Raw genomic sequence first — 17,974 nt, 5'->3', positions numbered from 1 at the left:
AGAGAACTAAGAAAATGTAGTAATAGAAGTAAATTGCAAAGTGGTGTATAACTGTATATTCTATTTGAATCATGAAACAAAACAAAATAAAGGTTTTATGTCCTTCAAGAAGTCGAAATAGCTTGTTTTACAGCGCCTCAGAGGTGGCGAGATCACTCACCAGGCACTTGCGCATTCACTGTGTCTGACATAACCACAGGGGGTGCTATTGCTCAAGAAACCTTGTGGCCCTCTCTTCTTTTTTTTTTAAGGGCCATAAAATCCACATTTTGCTTTTTCCCCAGGGGCAGAGGACGGCCGCATATGGTCTTCGAGCAGCCAGTTCCCCGATTTACGTTAAAGGGACACTGAACCCAAATTTTTTCTTTCGTGATTCAGATAGAGCAGCAATTTTAAGCAACTTTTTAATGTATTCCTAGCATCAATTTTTCTTCGTTCTCTTGCTATCTTTATTTGAAAAAGAAGGCATCTAAGCTATATTTTTGGTTCAGAACCATGGAAAGCATGTTCACCAAAAATGGGCCGGCATCTAAACTTACATTCTTGCATTTCAAATAAAGATACCAAGAGAATGAAAAGAATTTGATAATAGGAGTGAATTAGAAAGTTGCTTAAAATTGCACGCTCTATCTGAATCACAAAAACAAAGTTTTCTTTAGCATTTTTTCAAAATATTTTATTTTGTAATTATTGTTTAATGTTAGAAGGATATGAAACCCAACATTTTTCTTTCATGATTCAGTTAGCGCATGAAAATTTTAACAACTTTACAATCTAATTTGTTTAGTTCTTTTGGTAACCTTTGTTGAAAAGCATACCCAGGAGCTGGGAGCTAGATGCTGATTGGTGTATGCACATTTATGCCTATTGTCATTGGTTTACAGATATGTTCAGCTAGCTCCCAGTAGTGCAATGCTGCTCCTTCAATAAAGGATATGATGAGAATGAAGCAAAATTGATAATAGAAGTAAATTGGAAAGCTTAAAATTGTATTTTTTATCTGAATTATGATAAACAAATAAATACAAATAAAAGCCCATTCCTGTTGGAAAAGACTTGAATTGATCCTATAATTAAAGTTAAAGGGACATGATTCAGATAAAACAAACTATTTCAAACAACTCATGAGCTTACCTACTAGGTATGCTTTTCAACAAAGGGTAGCAAGAAAACAAGGTAAATTAGATGACAGAAGTAATTTGGAAAGTTGTTTAAAATGGCTGTTTTATCTTAATAAGAGTAAAATTTGGCGTTTCAGGTCCCTTTAACTTAAAGAATAATAAATCTCATTTTTATTTGTATCTTCTGTTTGTATTGTTTTGTAGCAGTGACCGTATATCAGTTTATTTCATTCTAATCTTCCCTAATTAGGTTTTCTACAAAAGCATTACAGCCAATGAGACCGTTACGATAAGCTTTTCTTACTAAAGGGCTGGAATTTACCATTATATATGAGGAACTGGCGCCCTCTTATGGATGATTAGGTGAAAAACACTTATTTGTGTAACTATTATTATAGGCTATACTTGTGTTAGGCATATAAAATGGTAAAATCCAAATGTACATAAGTGCATTTCAGCTTTGAATAGAAGTATTTTTTTTATATATTTCTATTAGAAAAAATGTTTCTACAAATAGTTATTAGCATTTCAGAGACATACGCAGATATGCTGTGCATGACGTGCACCAGAGATCAAAACACCACACCAGCCGAGGAAGTTAGCGGTGGCTGGTAAGATGCAAATGAAGTAAACGTGAACGCAATACATGATGCTGTCGCCAGTTCTATGAGCAGGGTATTTTCCTGTGAAGAACACTGTATATACTCTATGTGTGTATATAATAAATTGGTAAGAGGTATATATGTGCAGCACCCAATCAGCAGCTAGATCCCAGCTCATGAGCCTACCTAGGTATGTTTTTAACCAAAGGATACTAAGAAAAGGAAGCAAATTAGATAGTAGTAAATTGGAAAGTTGTTTAAAACTACATGTTCTATCTGACTCATGAAAGAAAATTCTTGGGTTTTATGTCCCTTTAATTTGCATCATACCACCCACCACTAACTTTCTCGTCTGGTGTGGTGTTTTGATCTCGGATGCACGTCGTGCTCATATATTATTATTTTTTAAGTTCGTTTTGACAAAAAGTCTTATAAAAGATTAATATGAAAACTGCACATACACATAGTAAAACTACAAACTGCACTGACCCTATGACAAGCATTCTCGTTTGCAACCATTTCCTTTTCCCAAAATTCAACCGGACCCATTACGTTCATCGTTACAAGCAACAACAATTCCTGAGCTCCTCAGAGGCGTTTGCCTTCCCTAGAACTGGATACTCGGCCTCCTCACTCCAGTCATTGTGAATCTTACTAACACACTGTGACCTTTTACCTTCTGGGGGGCGCACGCTCAGACCCATCGTCTGACTCCAGCGGGCAGGGAAGATCCCTGGGCTGTTTCTGTGACAAACCAGGGACTTGTGTGTCTTGGAATCCTCAGGTCGTAGGTCATCCAGTTCTAGCAGGAAGAACTTATCACTGAGGACCTAGCAGCGATATAGAGATTACTGGGACTACCATAAGGACAATTTAAATCTGCGCACTCTTGATCAGCTTTTTTCACAGTTACACAAACTGACCGTAAGTATATTTAGAACAATACAGGGTATATTAATCAACACAGAAATCTTCCAGCCAGTATATAATAGATGATTTACTTGTTACCTTAGTGACAGTAGCTGGGACAATGGCAGATTGGTCAGTTGGATCCACAACTTCCATCTTTAGGCCCAGTGTGAAGGAATGAGAGGGTATATGTGGTTGCTCCTGTAACACAGCGTGACATAATAATGTTTTAAATCCCTAAACAAATAAACTCTGAGATCCTGGGGGGCGGGATTAAAAAGTAATTTGCAGAGGAAACAAGCACAGACATCCTGTGTACAGAGCTATATATTTTTCCTAAATAAAATGGTACAAATAAGATAAGGTAGAAAGATATAATATACTTCTTAAACAGATCCAGGGGGGCAGGATTAAAAAGTAATTTGCAGAGGAAACAAGCACAGGTATCCTATGTACAGAGCTTTATGTTTTTCCTAAATGAAATGGTACAAATAAGATAAGGTAGAAAGATATTATACACTTATTGAACAGGTTATTAAATTGGGATATAAAATATACTGATACTATAATTCTATTTCTACCCTGTGGGCTGCTTCTTTAGCAGTACAAATTAGCAAGGTATAGCCAAAACCTTGTGTGTTTTTTTATAGTATAGACAGTTGTTGGTCCCATGCAGTCTGAAGGTGACAGAAAGGTCCATTACATACCGAGTTGAGGTAATTAATACAGCAACAACATAAAGGAAATTCAGGGAATTAGTGGGGGAATCAGAAAATGACAAAAAAAAAAAAATCATATTTTTAATGCAAAAGGGACATTCTGGAGACGTAACACAGTAGGACACAGCCAGTGAGCCAATGCAGAGCGACTATACAAATAGCCAATCACTGGTAATCTTCCTGCTCAACAGCTGCAATGTGGAACTCCCAAGCAGAACTTTCATTATGTGTTTAAAGGGACATTGTACTCAAAATGTTTCTGAATACAAAATATATTTTGACAAGCATTACACAGCAATCTTATCAGCCAGTGAGCAATATATACTGAATTATTAGTTAGACACAAAGATTAATGTCCTGTTATTTTAGCATCAAATATAAAAAGCTTTTACTTTCTATATACATAACAGGCACATTTTAGTTCTGTAACCCTCTATTCTGCCTGCAGGGGTTAAGCACATAATATGCATGGGACAATATTATTCTAATAAATGCTTGAAAGAATATGATAATTTTCTTTTTTCAGAGGAATATCCCCTTGAGGTTTGGGGCCAAAAACTCATCTTATTGCTAAAAAATATTGTTTAATAGATATTTATGAATAGGAATCTGAAACACGTTCAAAAAGGTATAAATTTTGGTTTATAATATGTATAAGTTTTTTTTTTTTTATCTAACCTGGAAAAAGTCAGCAGGTACACATTTCGCAGGGTCCTTTTCACATTTGGTCATGATCTCTTGCCACTTGTCGTCGCTCCTCAGGGGCCTTATTGCTGAAACATAGTAACACTGCTGTAAATCCTAAACATACTCTCTGTTCAAACCCTCTAGAACCATGGCACTAGATCTGGTAATGGTTGTGTAGATCTGGTAAATGGTTGTGTAGATCTGGTAATGGTTGTGTAGATCTGGTAAATGGTTGTGTAGATCTGGTAATGGTTGTGTACATCTGGTAATGGTTGTGTACATCTGGTAATGGTTGTGTACATCTGGTAAATGGTTGTGTACATCTGGTAAATGGTTGTGTACATCTGGTAAATGGTTGTGTACATCTGGTAATGGTTGTGTACATCTGGTAATGGTTGTGTATATTTGGTAATGGTTGTGTAGATTTGGTAATGGTTGTGTACATCTGGTAATGGTTGTGTAGATTTGGTAATGGTTGTGTAGATTTGGTAATGGTTGTGTAGATCTGGTAATGGTTATGTAGATCTGGTAATGGTTGTGTCGTTGTGTAGATTTGGTAATGGTTGTGTAGATCTGGCAATGGTTGTGTACTTCCTAAGGTTTAAAATCTAGACTGGCACCTTAGGAATGTTAAAACCGTCATAAAAGTCAAATACAATTTTAGAGAACATGAGAGAGAAAAAAAATAATACAATGACATCGTCCGATATGAATAACAGATATCCAATGGGTTTTTGTTTGATACCGTAATCAAAGATAAGACTTTACTCAACACTGGATTTCAATACTCAGAATAAGCATTTCCATTATAAATTTTTAATAGATATCCTATTGTTACTAATGTTCGTTACCTGCAGGGGGCCGCATTGCATAGCCCTGCTGAGTTGCCCAGCCTATCTGGTGAAGGAGCGGGTGAAGGTAGAACAACCACACACTTGGTGAATCTGCTGCCCCCTCATACTGCAGCTGGAGTCTGCCTCCAATGTTGTCTAATACCCTGACTGGCCAGGAACCCAGGAAATCCTGGGAGTCCTGCAACTCCATCCTGGACTCAGCTTCAAAAAGGTCCAGGGGGTCTGTTCCCCGGTGAGGCTGCAGAGAGACAGACACCTGTAAGTCTCAGACACAAAATAAACTTTTATAGGGGATATAGGACAGTAAGTGGTGGCGACTGAAGCATATTCTTATGAAGATACATTAAATCAGTGATGCTTACACCCTCCAAGAGATGAGCAGGTGCACAGTATGCTCCAGTGAGTGTCTCGTCCAAAAATTCCTTCCAGTTCTGCAGCTTCTCTCTTATACCTGCAGAGCACAAGATATAGCAAATGTAGGTACTGAATGAGATATCTCAACCTCTACCTAATCCTTATCTGCTGAATTCACATCTGACCTTCACATCTTCTGTGACCCTCCTTTGCCTTTGGAGTCTTTACTGTTACTAGAAAGTTGCCATTTTCTGCCTAACTTGGACTATGCTTTGGCCTGATTTCTAGTGCCGCAGTTGTATATACATTGCCGACCCCTGAATGAATGCCCACGAGCCATTACTTTAATAGTTACATCCTGGGTATAATCAAGACAGAGCAAGCAAACTAGCATACAACACATACTCACTAGCAGACACAGACACAGCATGCACACTAGCATACAACACATTCTCACTAGCAGACAGAGCGTGCACACTAGCGCACAACACATACTCACTAGCAGACACAGCATGCACACTAGCATACAACACATACTCACTAGCATACAAAGCATGCACACTAGCATACAACACATACTCACTAGCAGACACAGACACAGCATGCACACTAGCATACAACACATACTCACTAGCAGACAGAGCATGCACACTAGCATACAAAGCATGCACACTAGCGCACAAAACATACTCACTAGCAGACAGAGCGTGCACACTAGCATACAACACATACTCACTAGCAGACAGAGCGTGCACACTAGCATAGAGCACATACTCACTAGCAGACAGAGCGTGCACACTAGCGCACAACACATACTGACTAGCAGACACAGCATGCACACTAGCGCACAACTCATAATCACTAGCAGAAAGAGCACACACGCTAGCGCACAGCACATACTCACTAGCAGACACAGCATGCACACTAGCATACAACACATACTTACTAGCATACAGAGTGCACACTAGCATACAACACATACTCACTAGCAGACAGAGCACGCACACTAGCGCACAGCACATACTCACTAGCAGACACAGCATGCACACTAGCATACAACACATACTTACTAGCATACAGAGTGCACACTAGCATACAACACATACTCACTAGCAGACAGAGCACGCACACTAGCGCACAGCACATACTCACTAGTAGACACAGCATGCACACCAGCATAACCAGAGCTAGTTACCATCTGGAGGTCTCAGGGTCTTTTTGTTCTGTAGGGCCCAGCCAATAGGGTGGAGGTCAGAGGTCACAATGTCGCACCAGAAGTCTGCAGATCGGTCCTCCCCGCAGCCAGCATACCGCAAGAGCAGCAGCTGCCCACATGTGGTGATTATACTGGCAACCCAATACGACTGAGGGTCTGTCCTGAGGGGCACCTCCAGTTTCATCCCTGGGGACAAGCCATTCTTTAAGGAGGTATCCACCTGTCAGGGGCAAAAAGGTAAGTGACTTAAACCCCCCTGCAATAGATCAATCTAGTTTTGTAATATACAAATGAAGAGACTCACATGTTTAAAGAAGCAGTGAGGAGCTGCAGTACTTCCGGTCTCCTCTAAATATTCTTCCCAACTAAATTCTGTATCTTCCATTCCACAATCAGCATCTTAGGCAAACAGTTAAATACAGACCATTAAGTGCATAATCCACAAGTACACAATAAAAAAAGACAATGCAATAGAACTTACTCTGGATTTCAAACTATCAATAGTTTATTGAGAAATTCTGAGAAATTTCAGAATTGTTTATTGAGAAATTCTGAGAAATTTCAGAGATTGCTTCATTTCCCTGCCCATTGTGTCATGTGACAGCCATCAGCCAATTACAGACTCATTTACATATACACTGTGATCCTTTGCACATGCTCAGTAGGAGCTGGTGACTCAGACTTTGTGTATAAAGACACAAGAGAACAAACCGATAATGAGCGTAAATTGGAAAAGTTGTTTAAAACTGTGTGGTCTAGCTGAATCCTGAAAGTTTAAGTGTAGTGACCCTTTAATATCTCTTTAAAGGGACATTAATATAAACACTAACTACATTTTAAAGCAAAGTATAAAGGCTATTGCCCTCCCCCCTCTAGCCATAAGTGCCGCCATGTTGAAATCTAGTTTTAACTACCTTCCAGTGCTGATGTGTTTGCACATGTGCAGTAACTCTCCTTCAGATACCCACAGTGTAATCTAGGTTCCAAAATGGCAGCCCCCATAATTAAAGGGAGGTGCATGACATGATTTAGTGTTTAATGTCCCATTAAAGGCAGTAAATGAGCCACCTATAGTATACATTGTATGATCACTTAAAAGGACAGTAAACATCCTGAGATTTATTTTATATAAAATGATTAGTATGAGTAATGAAAAAACTTTGCAATCTACGTTCAGGATTTATTTTACCCCTATTTCATGTAATTTAACACTAAAAAAAACACTTGCTGACGTTTCAAGGCTAGCTCCGCTACATATATGTCCATAATTGGCTTTCTCCGATAACTGCAAAACCAATCTACCCCAATCAACCATTAAATATCAGAATCAAGTATTAGAGTTGATGAAGATAGTTTTACTTATACTATCCGTATTGCTATACATTAATAGGTCTGGTTCATCTCACCTTTTTGGTTAGGTTCATTCATTTCTGCAGAACGTCCTGGGCGTTATAATGCAAATACGGCTTCACTGTGGCATCCGTGTTAATGAGAGGGGCCCGACCTCCTGAGTGCTAAAACACAGACAGAACCATCTTAATTGGTATATACAATAAAGGAATCAGGGGCAGAACTACAGGGGGTGCAGAGGTTGCAATTGTGACCGGGCCCCTGAGGGTGAGGGCCCTGCTTCAAATATATATATATTTTTTTAAATTATTTTTTATTTTTTTAAAATAAAAAACATTGACCTGCCACTGCCTGCACTGATATCATGTGAGTGTGACGTGATGCTTCACTAGTGTCTCTGACTACAGGGCAGAGGCGTAACTAGAAACCACAGGGCCCAGGTGCAAGAATCTAAGAAGGGGCCCCCCCACCACCCCTCTCCCCTCCAAAAAAAGGTGAATTTAATAAAAAAAAAAAAATTTTTACATTTAACACAGAAAAAAATGTGAATCAGATTGCATGTCTGCAAAAGGAGGTACCCTGTGCCCACAGTCTGTGAGATCGTCTGACCCCTCTATTACTGTATATATATATATATATATATATATATATATATATATATATATATATATATAGTGACACTATTTAACCCCCCCAGTACTGTATATAGTAAGTTAGTGACACAGTCTGTAATCTGCCGGTGACATAGCTGGCCTGATCCTACCCGCCCAGTACTTTATAAAGTGACCACAGTAGTCAGTGACATGGTCCATCCCCCAATACTGTATATAGTGGTACTGTATAGTGACACTGTTTACCCCCTGCCCCCCCATGCTGTAGTAACAAGGTCTGTAATTTGCTGGTTCCACAAACATACACACACACATACATGCATAAATACACACAAAGTCACATACATACACACACACATAAACACCAATGGGTAAAACAGAAACACTAACCCCTGTAGTCATGTCACACTCACATGATATCAGTGCAGGCAGTGGTAGGTTAAAGTTTTTTATTAAAAAAAAAAAAAAAAATCTAAAAAAAAGCTGGGCCCCCACCCTCAGGGGCCCAGTCGCACCTGCGTGCTCTGCACCCCCTGTAGTTTCGCCCCTGCTACAGGGGTTAGTGTTTCTGTGTGTTATTGTATGTGTGTATGTATGTATGTATGTATGTGTGTGTGTGTGTGTGTGTATGTATGTATATATGTGTGTATGTGTGTATGTATGTGTGTGTGTATGTATATGTGTGTGTGTGTGTATGTATGTATATGTGTGTGTGTGTGTGTGTATGTATGTATGTGACTGTGTGTGTATTTATGCATGTATGTGTGTGTGTGTATGTTTGTGACTGTGTGTGTGTGTGTGTGTGTGTGTGTATGTTTGTGACTGTGTATGTGTGTGTATGTATGTGTGTGTATGTTTGTGACTGTGTGTGTATTTATGCATGCATGTGTGTGTATGTATGTATGTATGTGTGTGTGTGTGTATGTATGTGTGTGTGTGTGTGTGTATGTTTGTGACTGTGTGTGTATTTATGCATGTATGTGTGTGTGTGTGTGTGTGTGTATGTATGTGTGTGTGTGTATGTTTGTGACTGTGTGTGTAGTTATGCATGTATGTGTGTGTGTGTGTATGTTTGTGACTGTGTGTGTATTTATGCATGTATGTGTGTGTGTGTGTGTGTGTGTGTGTGTGTGTGTGTGTGTGTGTGTGTGTGTATATATATGTTTGTGGAAAAAGCAAAATTACAGACCTTGTTACTACAGCATGGGGGGGGGGGGCGGGGGTAAACAGTGTCAGTCTATACAGTACCACTATATACAGTACAGGGGGGCTGGACCATGTCACAGACTACTGTGGTCACTTTATAAAGTACTGGGGAGGGGAGGGTCAGGCCAGCCATCTCACCGACAGATTACAGTGGGGGGTTAAACAGTGTCACTATATGCAGTAATAGGGGGTCAGACCATCTCACAGACTGTGGGCACAGGGTACCTCCTTTTGCAGACGTAATCTGATTCACATTTTTTTTCTGTGTTAAAAAAAAAATGATATGTATCAAATTCACCTTCTTTTTTTTTGGGTGGGGGGTAGGGAGGCTTCTTAGATTCTTGCACATGGGCCCTGTGGTTTCTAGTTACACCTCTGATTAGGAATCTTAAACTCAAAATGCAATATCCCACACCATGAGAGGACATAATAGTAGCAAAAGATACTGCTTTAATGCAATGCTTTTCAAATCCAGTCCTCTGAGCACACTAACAGGCCGATTTCCAGGATATCTGAACAAGAGGTGCAGGGTCCCTAGTCTTAAAATGACACTCTAATGAGTAAGAGCATGTCCTTTCTCTACTATTATGACCCCTTAATAATCAGCAAAACAAAACTTATTTTGTCAAACTTTTTTTTTTTAATATTTGTTGTTTAGAAAACTTTAGCATATAAGATTCATTTTTAACAAGAAAAACTAAAGGCAATATCATTCCTTTTCATTAAAGGGACAGTCTACTCCAGAATTGTTATTGTTTAAAAAGATAGATAATCCCTTTATTTATCGTTCCCCAGTTTTGCATAAACACTGTTCTATTAATATACTTTTTACCTCTGTGATTACCCTGTATCTAAGCCTCTGCAGACTGCTCCTTATCTCAGTTATATTAATATACTTTTTACCTCTGTGATTACCCTGTATCTAACCCTCTGCAGACTGCTCCTTATCTCAGTTATATTAATTTACTTTTTACCTCTGTGATTACCCTGTATCTAACCCTCTGCAGACTGCTCCTTATCTTAGTTATATTAATATACTTTTTACCTAAGCGATTGCCTTGTATCTAAGCCTCTGCAGACTGCCCCTTATCTCAGTTATATTAATATACTTTTTACCTCTGTGAGTACCCTGTATCTAACCCTCTGCAGACTGCTCCTTATCTCAGTTATATTAATATACTTTTTACCTAAGCGATTGCCTTGTATCTAAGCTTCTGCAGACTGCCTCCTTATTTCAGTTATTTTGGCAGACTTGCGTTTTATCCAATCAGTGCTGACTCCTAGGTAAATCCACAGGATTGAGCACAGTGTTATCTATATGGCACATGGGAAGTAGCAGTGTCTAGCTGTGAAAAACTGTTCAAATGCACTGAGATAAGAGGCGGCTTTTGAAGTGCTTAGAAATTATCATATGAGCCCACCTAGGTTTAGCCTTCGAATAAGAATACCAAGAGAACCAAGCAAATTTGATGATAAAAGTAAATTGGAAAGTTGTTTAAAATGACATGCCCTATCTGAATCATGAAAGTTTATTTTTGACTAGACTGTCTCTTTAAGGAAGCTCCTCAAAATGCAGTCCAGGAATATTATAGGGATTTGGAATAAAAACAAATAAATACATAAAGCATTTTGTAAGAAGGGGAGATGTTACATTGTTGCCTTTTTCAGTAGCCAGTGGTCCAGTCTTGTACTAACCATTTCTTATCTATAGCTTCCAGAGATATAAGGGCTCTCCAGTAACTGGGCTAATTTCATAAAGCGATGGTAAATGTAACTGGTTTCCAAATATTATCTCAAATCTTTACTTATATTATCATATTTTCTTTGTTTTCTTGTTATCTTTTGTTGAAAAGCAGACGTAAGATCAGGAGTGTGCATGTGACTGCAGCACTATATGACAACAGTTTTGCAACAATGTTACACATTAGCAAGAGCACTAGGTGGCAGCACTATTTCCTGTCCTGTAGTGATTCATGCATGTGCACGCTACCTATCTAGATATCTCTTTAACAAAAAATAACATGAGAATTAAATAAATGTGATAATAGAAAAAAATTGGAAACTTTTTAAATATTATATATCTCTATCTGAATCATGAAATAATTTTTGGGGGTTTAATGTCCCTTTAACTTTAATTTTTACTGTATATCTCATCTTCTAACCCTCCTATATGGCCCCTACTGTAAAAATACTTTTTTTTTTCAAAATGTGACTTTTTTTCTTTTAACCAATCCTCGGTTTAGCCCTACGGCACCCACAAAAATAAAGCTTTAGAACTATGCAAGGAGATGTGATCACATGCACAGTGTAAAAAAGGCTTTATTTAGGAATTAATTTTTTTGTCTTTTACAGTGGGTGAACAGAGCAGGGAATTAGAAAAATAAAGTTAAACAGTTAAACTTCGTTTAAACTTAGAATTGTGATCTTATTAGGGAACCAGTTACATTTACTATCACTTTAAATAGACATTTGTGTGATTCACAGTGTATTGGACGGAAGTAGCTACCTTCAGATTGTTAGAATTCCTTTCACTTTCTTTTTTAACGCTGCTGTTTCTACAGTCATAAAATTACAGTTGTGAGCTGGGTGATACCGTAGGATGTAAATCCCAGCCAATTTAAAGGGATAGTATACTATAAAATTGTTTTTCCCTTAATGGCTTTCCAATTACTTTATTTACCAGCTGCAGATTATTAAATGTATGAGATTTTTAAGGTTTATTTGTGTATAAGAATTAGCTGATTTTGTATTTTGAAGCCACAACCTAATAAAATGGGTTGAGCTTGTAGGTATAATCAGATCTCATTACTTTATCACATTGTGTACATATACTTGTGGCTTTATCTTATATCTGTAGGTATAATCAGATCTCATTACTGTATCACATTGTGTACATATACATGCTTCTTTATCTTATATCTGTAGGTATAATCAGATCTCATTACTTTATCACACTGTGTACATATACATGTGTCTTTATCTTATATCTGTAGGTATAATCAGATCTCATTACTTTATCACATTGTGTACATATACTTGTGGCTTTATCTTATATCTGTAGGTATAATCAGATCTCATTACTGTATCACATTGTGTACATATACTTGTGGCTTTATCTTATATCTGTAGGTATAAGTAGATCTCATTACTTTATTATATTGTGTACATATACATGTGTCTTTATCTTATATCTGTAGGTATAATCAGATCTCATTACTGTATCACATTGTGTACATATACATGTGTCTTTATCTTATATCTGTAGGTATAATCAGATCTCATTACTGTATCACATTGTGTACATATACTTGTGGCTTTATCTTATATCTGTAGGTATAAGTAGATCTCATTACTTTATCACATTGTGTACATATACCTGCTTCTTTATCTTATATCTGTCCATAAACCAATCACCAATACTTGGAGAGAACAATGGAAAATTAACATTGTATTACCTTATCTCTTCTATAACCCACTGGGAGTGTAATTTCTTCTACTGGCTGTAATAACACAGCTTGGCCTCGAGGCCAAAAACTTTCAGGATGGGTGGGGATACCACAGGCTAAATAAAAAAATGTATATACCAATATAAGGGTAATGGAAATACTTGTAAACAATTTAATACACTCCAGCGGGTAAAGTGGATCATTAGGAACAAATTAAAGGGGAGATTTTTTTTTAGTAATCTGTCCCTTTAAGACATATATACAAACTCATGAATTCCATCACAGAACCTTTTGTCACAAGTTTTTCTGACAAATGTTTAAAAGGTTACACAAAAGAAAAACAAAAAAAACCATGTCAACATTCACAAAGAAAAATTCTCAAAAACAACAACATTAAAGGGACGTGACACCTAAAATTTTCTTTCACAATTCAGATAGCTCTGCAATTGTAAACAATTTTCTTATTTATTTCTGTTATCTAATTTGCTTTGTAATCTTGTTATACTTTGTTGAAAAGCATATCTATGGTAATCTCAGGAGCAGCAATGCATGACTGGGAGCCGGCTGCTGACTGGTGGCTGCACATCTATGCCTTTTGTCATTGGCTCACCTGATTTGTTCAGCTAGCTCCCAATAGTGCATTGCTGCTCCTTTAAGAAAGGATACCAAGAGAATTAAATAAATTAGAAAGTTGTTTAAAATTGTATGGGTTTCATTTCCCTTTAATGTTATATGAAACACAAAAATGTTCTCTCACTGGTACATTAAACTAAACTACTTTAAAATTGATTATTATTTTTTTTTTTTTTTTGGGGGGGGGGGAATAAAATTGGACAAACTTAAACTGATGTAAGCATGAAATGGTTATGTTCTCAGGTATATATTGGTCGTACAAATATATGGAATAATAAGTAACATTTTATACACACACACACACACACACATATATATATATATATATATATATATATATACATACATACATACATACACACACACACATCTATATATATATATATCAAAATAACATAATTTATGTAAGAACTTACCTGATAAATTCATTTCTTTCATATTAGCAAGAGTCCATGAGCTAGTGACGTATGGGATATACATTCCTACCAGGAGGGGCAAAGTTTCCCAAACCTCAAAATGCCTATAAATACACCCCTCACCACACCCACAAATCAGTTTAACGAATAGCCAAGAAGTGCGGTGATAAAAAAAGTGCGAAAGCATAAAAAAGAAGGAATTGGAATAATTGTGCTTTATACAAAAAATCATAACCACCACAAAAAGGGTGGGCCTCATGGACTCTTGCTAATATGAAAGAAATGAATTTATCAGGTAAGTTCTTACATAAATTATGTTTTCTTTCATGTAATTAGCAAGAGTCCATGAGCTAGTGACGTATGGGATAATGAATACCCAAGATGTGGATCTTCCACGCAAGAGTCACTAGAGAGGGAGGGATAAAATAAAGACAGCCAATTCCGCTGAAAAATAATCCACACCCAAAACAAAGTTTAAATCTTATAATGAAAAAAACTGAAAATATCAACAGAAGAATCAAACTGAAACAGCTGCCTGAAGTACTTTTCTACCAAAGACTGCTTCTGAAGAAGAAAACACATCAAAATGGTAGAATTTAGTAAAAGTATGCAAAGAAGACCACGTTGCTGCTTTGCAAATCTGATCAACCGAAGCTTCATTCCTAAATGCCCAGGAAGTGGAGACTGACCTAGTCGAATGAGCTGTAATCCTTTGAGGCGGAGTTCTACCCGACTCAACATAAGCATGATGAATCAAAGACTTTAACCAAGATGCCAAAGAAATGGCAGAAGCCTTTTGACCTTTCCTAGAACCAGAAAAGATAACAAATAGACTAGAAGTCTTTCGGAAATCTTTAGTAGCTTCAACATAATATTTCAAAGCTCTAACTACATCCAAAGAATGCAACAATCTTTCCTTAGAGTTCTTAGGATTAGGAGACAATGAAGGAACTACAATTTCTCTACTAATGTTGTTAGAATTCACAACCTTAGGTAAAAATTTAAATAAAGTTCGCAAAACCGCCTTATCCTGATGAAAAATCAGAAAAGGAGACTCACAAGAAAGAGCAGATAATTCAGAAACTCTTCTAGCAGAAGAGATGGCCAAAAGAAACAAAACTTTCCAAGAAAGTAATTTAATATCCAGCAAATGCATAGGTTCAAACGGAGGAGCTTGAAGAGCCCCTAGAACCAAATTCAAACTCCAAGGAGGAGAGATTGACTTAATGACAGGTTTTATACGAACCAAAGCTTGTACAAAACAATGAATATCAGGAAGATTAGCAATCTTTCTGTGAAAAAGAACAGAAAGAGCAGAGATTTGTCCTTTCAAGGAACTTGCAGACAAACCTTTATCCAAACCATCCTGAAGAAACTGTAAAATTCTAGGAATTCTAAAAGAATGCCAAGAAAAATGATGAGAAGAACACCAAGAAATGTAAGTCTTCCAGACTCTATAATATATCTTCCTAGATACAGATTTACGAGCCTGTAACATAGTATTAATTACGGAGTCAGAGAAACCTCTATGACTGAGAATCAAGCGTTCAATCTCCATACCTTCAAATTTAAGGATTTGAGATCCTAATGGAAAAAAGGACCTTGCGATAGAAGGTCTGGTCTTAACGGAAGAGTCCACGGTTGGCAAGTAGCCATCCGGACAAGATCCGCATACCAAAACCTGTGAGGCCATGCTGGAGCTACCAGCAGAACAGACGATTGCTCCTTTAGAATCTTGGAAATCACTCTTGGAAGAAGAACTAGAGGCGGAAAGATATAGGCAGGATGATACTTCCAAGGAAGTGACAATGCATCCACTGCTTCCGCCTGAGGATCCCTGGATCTGGACAGATACCTGGGAAGCTTCTTGTTTATATGAGAAGCCATCAGATCTATTTCTGGAAGTCCCCACATTTGAACAATCTGAAGAAATACCTCTGGGTGAAGAGACCACTCGCCCGGATGTAATGTCTGGCGACTGAGATAATCCGCTTCCCAATTGTCTATACCTGGGATGTGAACCACAGAAATTAGACAGGAGCTGGATTCCGCCCATACAAGTATTCAAGATACTTCTTTCATAGCCAGAGGACTGTGAGTCCCTCCTTGATGATTGACATATGCCACGGTTGTGACATTGTCCATCTGAAAACAAATGAATGACTCTCTCTTTAGAAGAGGCCACGACTGAAGAGCTCTGAAAATCGCACGGAGTTCCAAAATGTTGATTGGTAATCTCGCCTCCTGAGATTCCCAAACCCCTTGTGCTGTCAGAGACCCCCATACAGCTCCCCAACCTGTCAGACTTGCATCTGTTGAGATCACAGTCCAGGTCGGAAGAACAAAAGAAGCCCCCTGAACTAAACGATGGTGGTCTGTCCACCACGTCAGAGAGTGTCGAACAATCGGTTTTAAAGATATTAATTGCGATATCTTTGTATAATCCCTGCACCACTGGTTCAGCATACAGAGCTGAAGAGGTCGCATGTGAAAACGAGCAAAGGGGATCGCGTCCGATGCAGCAGTCATAAGACCTAGAATTTCCATGCATAAGGCTACCGAAGGGAATGATTGAGACCGAAGGTTTCGACAAGCTGAAACCAATTTCAGACGTCTTTTGTCTGTCAGCAACAGAGTCATGGACACTGAATCTATCTGGAAACCTAAAAAGGTTACCTTTGTCTGAGGAATCAACAAACTCTTTGGTAAATTGATCCTCCAACCATGTTCTCGAAGAAACGATACAAGTTGATTCGTATGAGATTCTGCTAAAAGTGAAGACTGAGCAAGTACCAAGATATTGTCCAAATAAGGAAATACCACAATACTCTGTTCTCTGATTACAGATAGAAGGGCACCGAGAACCTTTGTAAAAATCCTTGGAGCTGTTGCTAGGCCAAACGGCAGAGCCACAAACTGGTAATGCTTGTCTAGGAAAGAGAATCTCAGAAACTGATAGTGATCTGGATGAATCGGAATATGCAGATATGCATCTTGTAAATCTATTGTGGACATATAATGCCCTTGCTGAACAAAAGGCAGAATAGTCCTTATAGTTACCATTTTGAATGTTGGTATCCTTACATAACGATTCAATATTTTTAAATCCAGAACTGGTCTGAAGGAATTCTCCTTCTTCGGTACAATGAAGAGATTTGAGTAAAACCCCAGCCCCTGTTCCAGAACTGGAACTGGCACAATTACTCCAGCCAACTCTAGATCTGAAACACATTTCAGAAATGCTTGAGCCTTCACTGGATTTATTGGGACACGGGAAAGAAAAAATCTTCTTGCAGGAGGCCTTATCTTGAAGCCTATTCTGTACCCTTGTGAAACAATGTTCTGAATCCAAAGATTGTGAATCGAATTGATCCAAATTTCTATGAAAAAACGTAATCTGCCCCCTACCAGCTGGGCTGGAATGAGGGCCGCACCTTCATGTGGACTTGGGAGCTGGCTTTGGCTTTCTAAAGGGCTTGGATTTATTCCAGACTTGAGATGGTTTCCAAACTGATACCGTTCCTGTAGGGGAAGGATCAGGCTTTTGTTCCTTATTATGACGAAAGGAACGAAAACGATTAGCGGACCTAAATTTACCTTTAGATTTTTTATCCTGTGGTAAAAAAGTTCCTTTCCCCCCAGTAACAGTTGAAATAATAGAATCCAACTGTGAACCAAACAATTTATTACCCTGGAAAGAAAGGGAAAGCAAAGTTGACTTAGAAGACATATCAGCATTCCAAGTTTTAAGCCATAAAGCTCTTCTAGCTAAAATAGCTAAAGACATATACCTGACATCAACCCTGATGATATCAAAGATGGCATCACAAATAAAGTTATTAGCATGTTG

The 17,974-nt window shown here is 38.0% G+C and overlaps 1 protein-coding gene across 1 annotated transcript in view; it reads right to left on the bottom strand.

The window, feature by feature from the left end:
- Window positions 1-17,974, bottom strand: part of SFMBT1 (Scm like with four mbt domains 1) — an 80,375-nt gene that overhangs the window by 46,827 nt on the left and 15,574 nt on the right. Inside the window, exons 2-9 of the mRNA XM_053721206.1 lie at window positions 7,869-7,976; window positions 6,767-6,861; window positions 6,442-6,682; window positions 5,255-5,343; window positions 4,890-5,130; window positions 4,030-4,124; window positions 2,732-2,833; window positions 2,400-2,553 (exon numbers count right to left, since the gene is read on the bottom strand). Coding sequence (XP_053577181.1) covers window positions 2,400-2,553; window positions 2,732-2,833; window positions 4,030-4,124; window positions 4,890-5,130; window positions 5,255-5,343; window positions 6,442-6,682; window positions 6,767-6,861; window positions 7,869-7,890 — 1,039 coding nt within the window. The 5' untranslated portion in view covers window positions 7,891-7,976. The remainder of the gene's footprint in view (window positions 1-2,399; window positions 2,554-2,731; window positions 2,834-4,029; window positions 4,125-4,889; window positions 5,131-5,254; window positions 5,344-6,441; window positions 6,683-6,766; window positions 6,862-7,868; window positions 7,977-17,974) is intronic.

This window comes from Bombina bombina, chromosome 7 (assembly GCF_027579735.1).
Source record: "Bombina bombina isolate aBomBom1 chromosome 7, aBomBom1.pri, whole genome shotgun sequence".
In the NCBI taxonomy this organism is placed as follows: Eukaryota; Metazoa; Chordata; class Amphibia; order Anura; family Bombinatoridae; genus Bombina; species Bombina bombina.
Note: the sequence above shows the minus strand (reverse complement) of the source record. Positions and strands in the feature narration are given on the sequence as shown.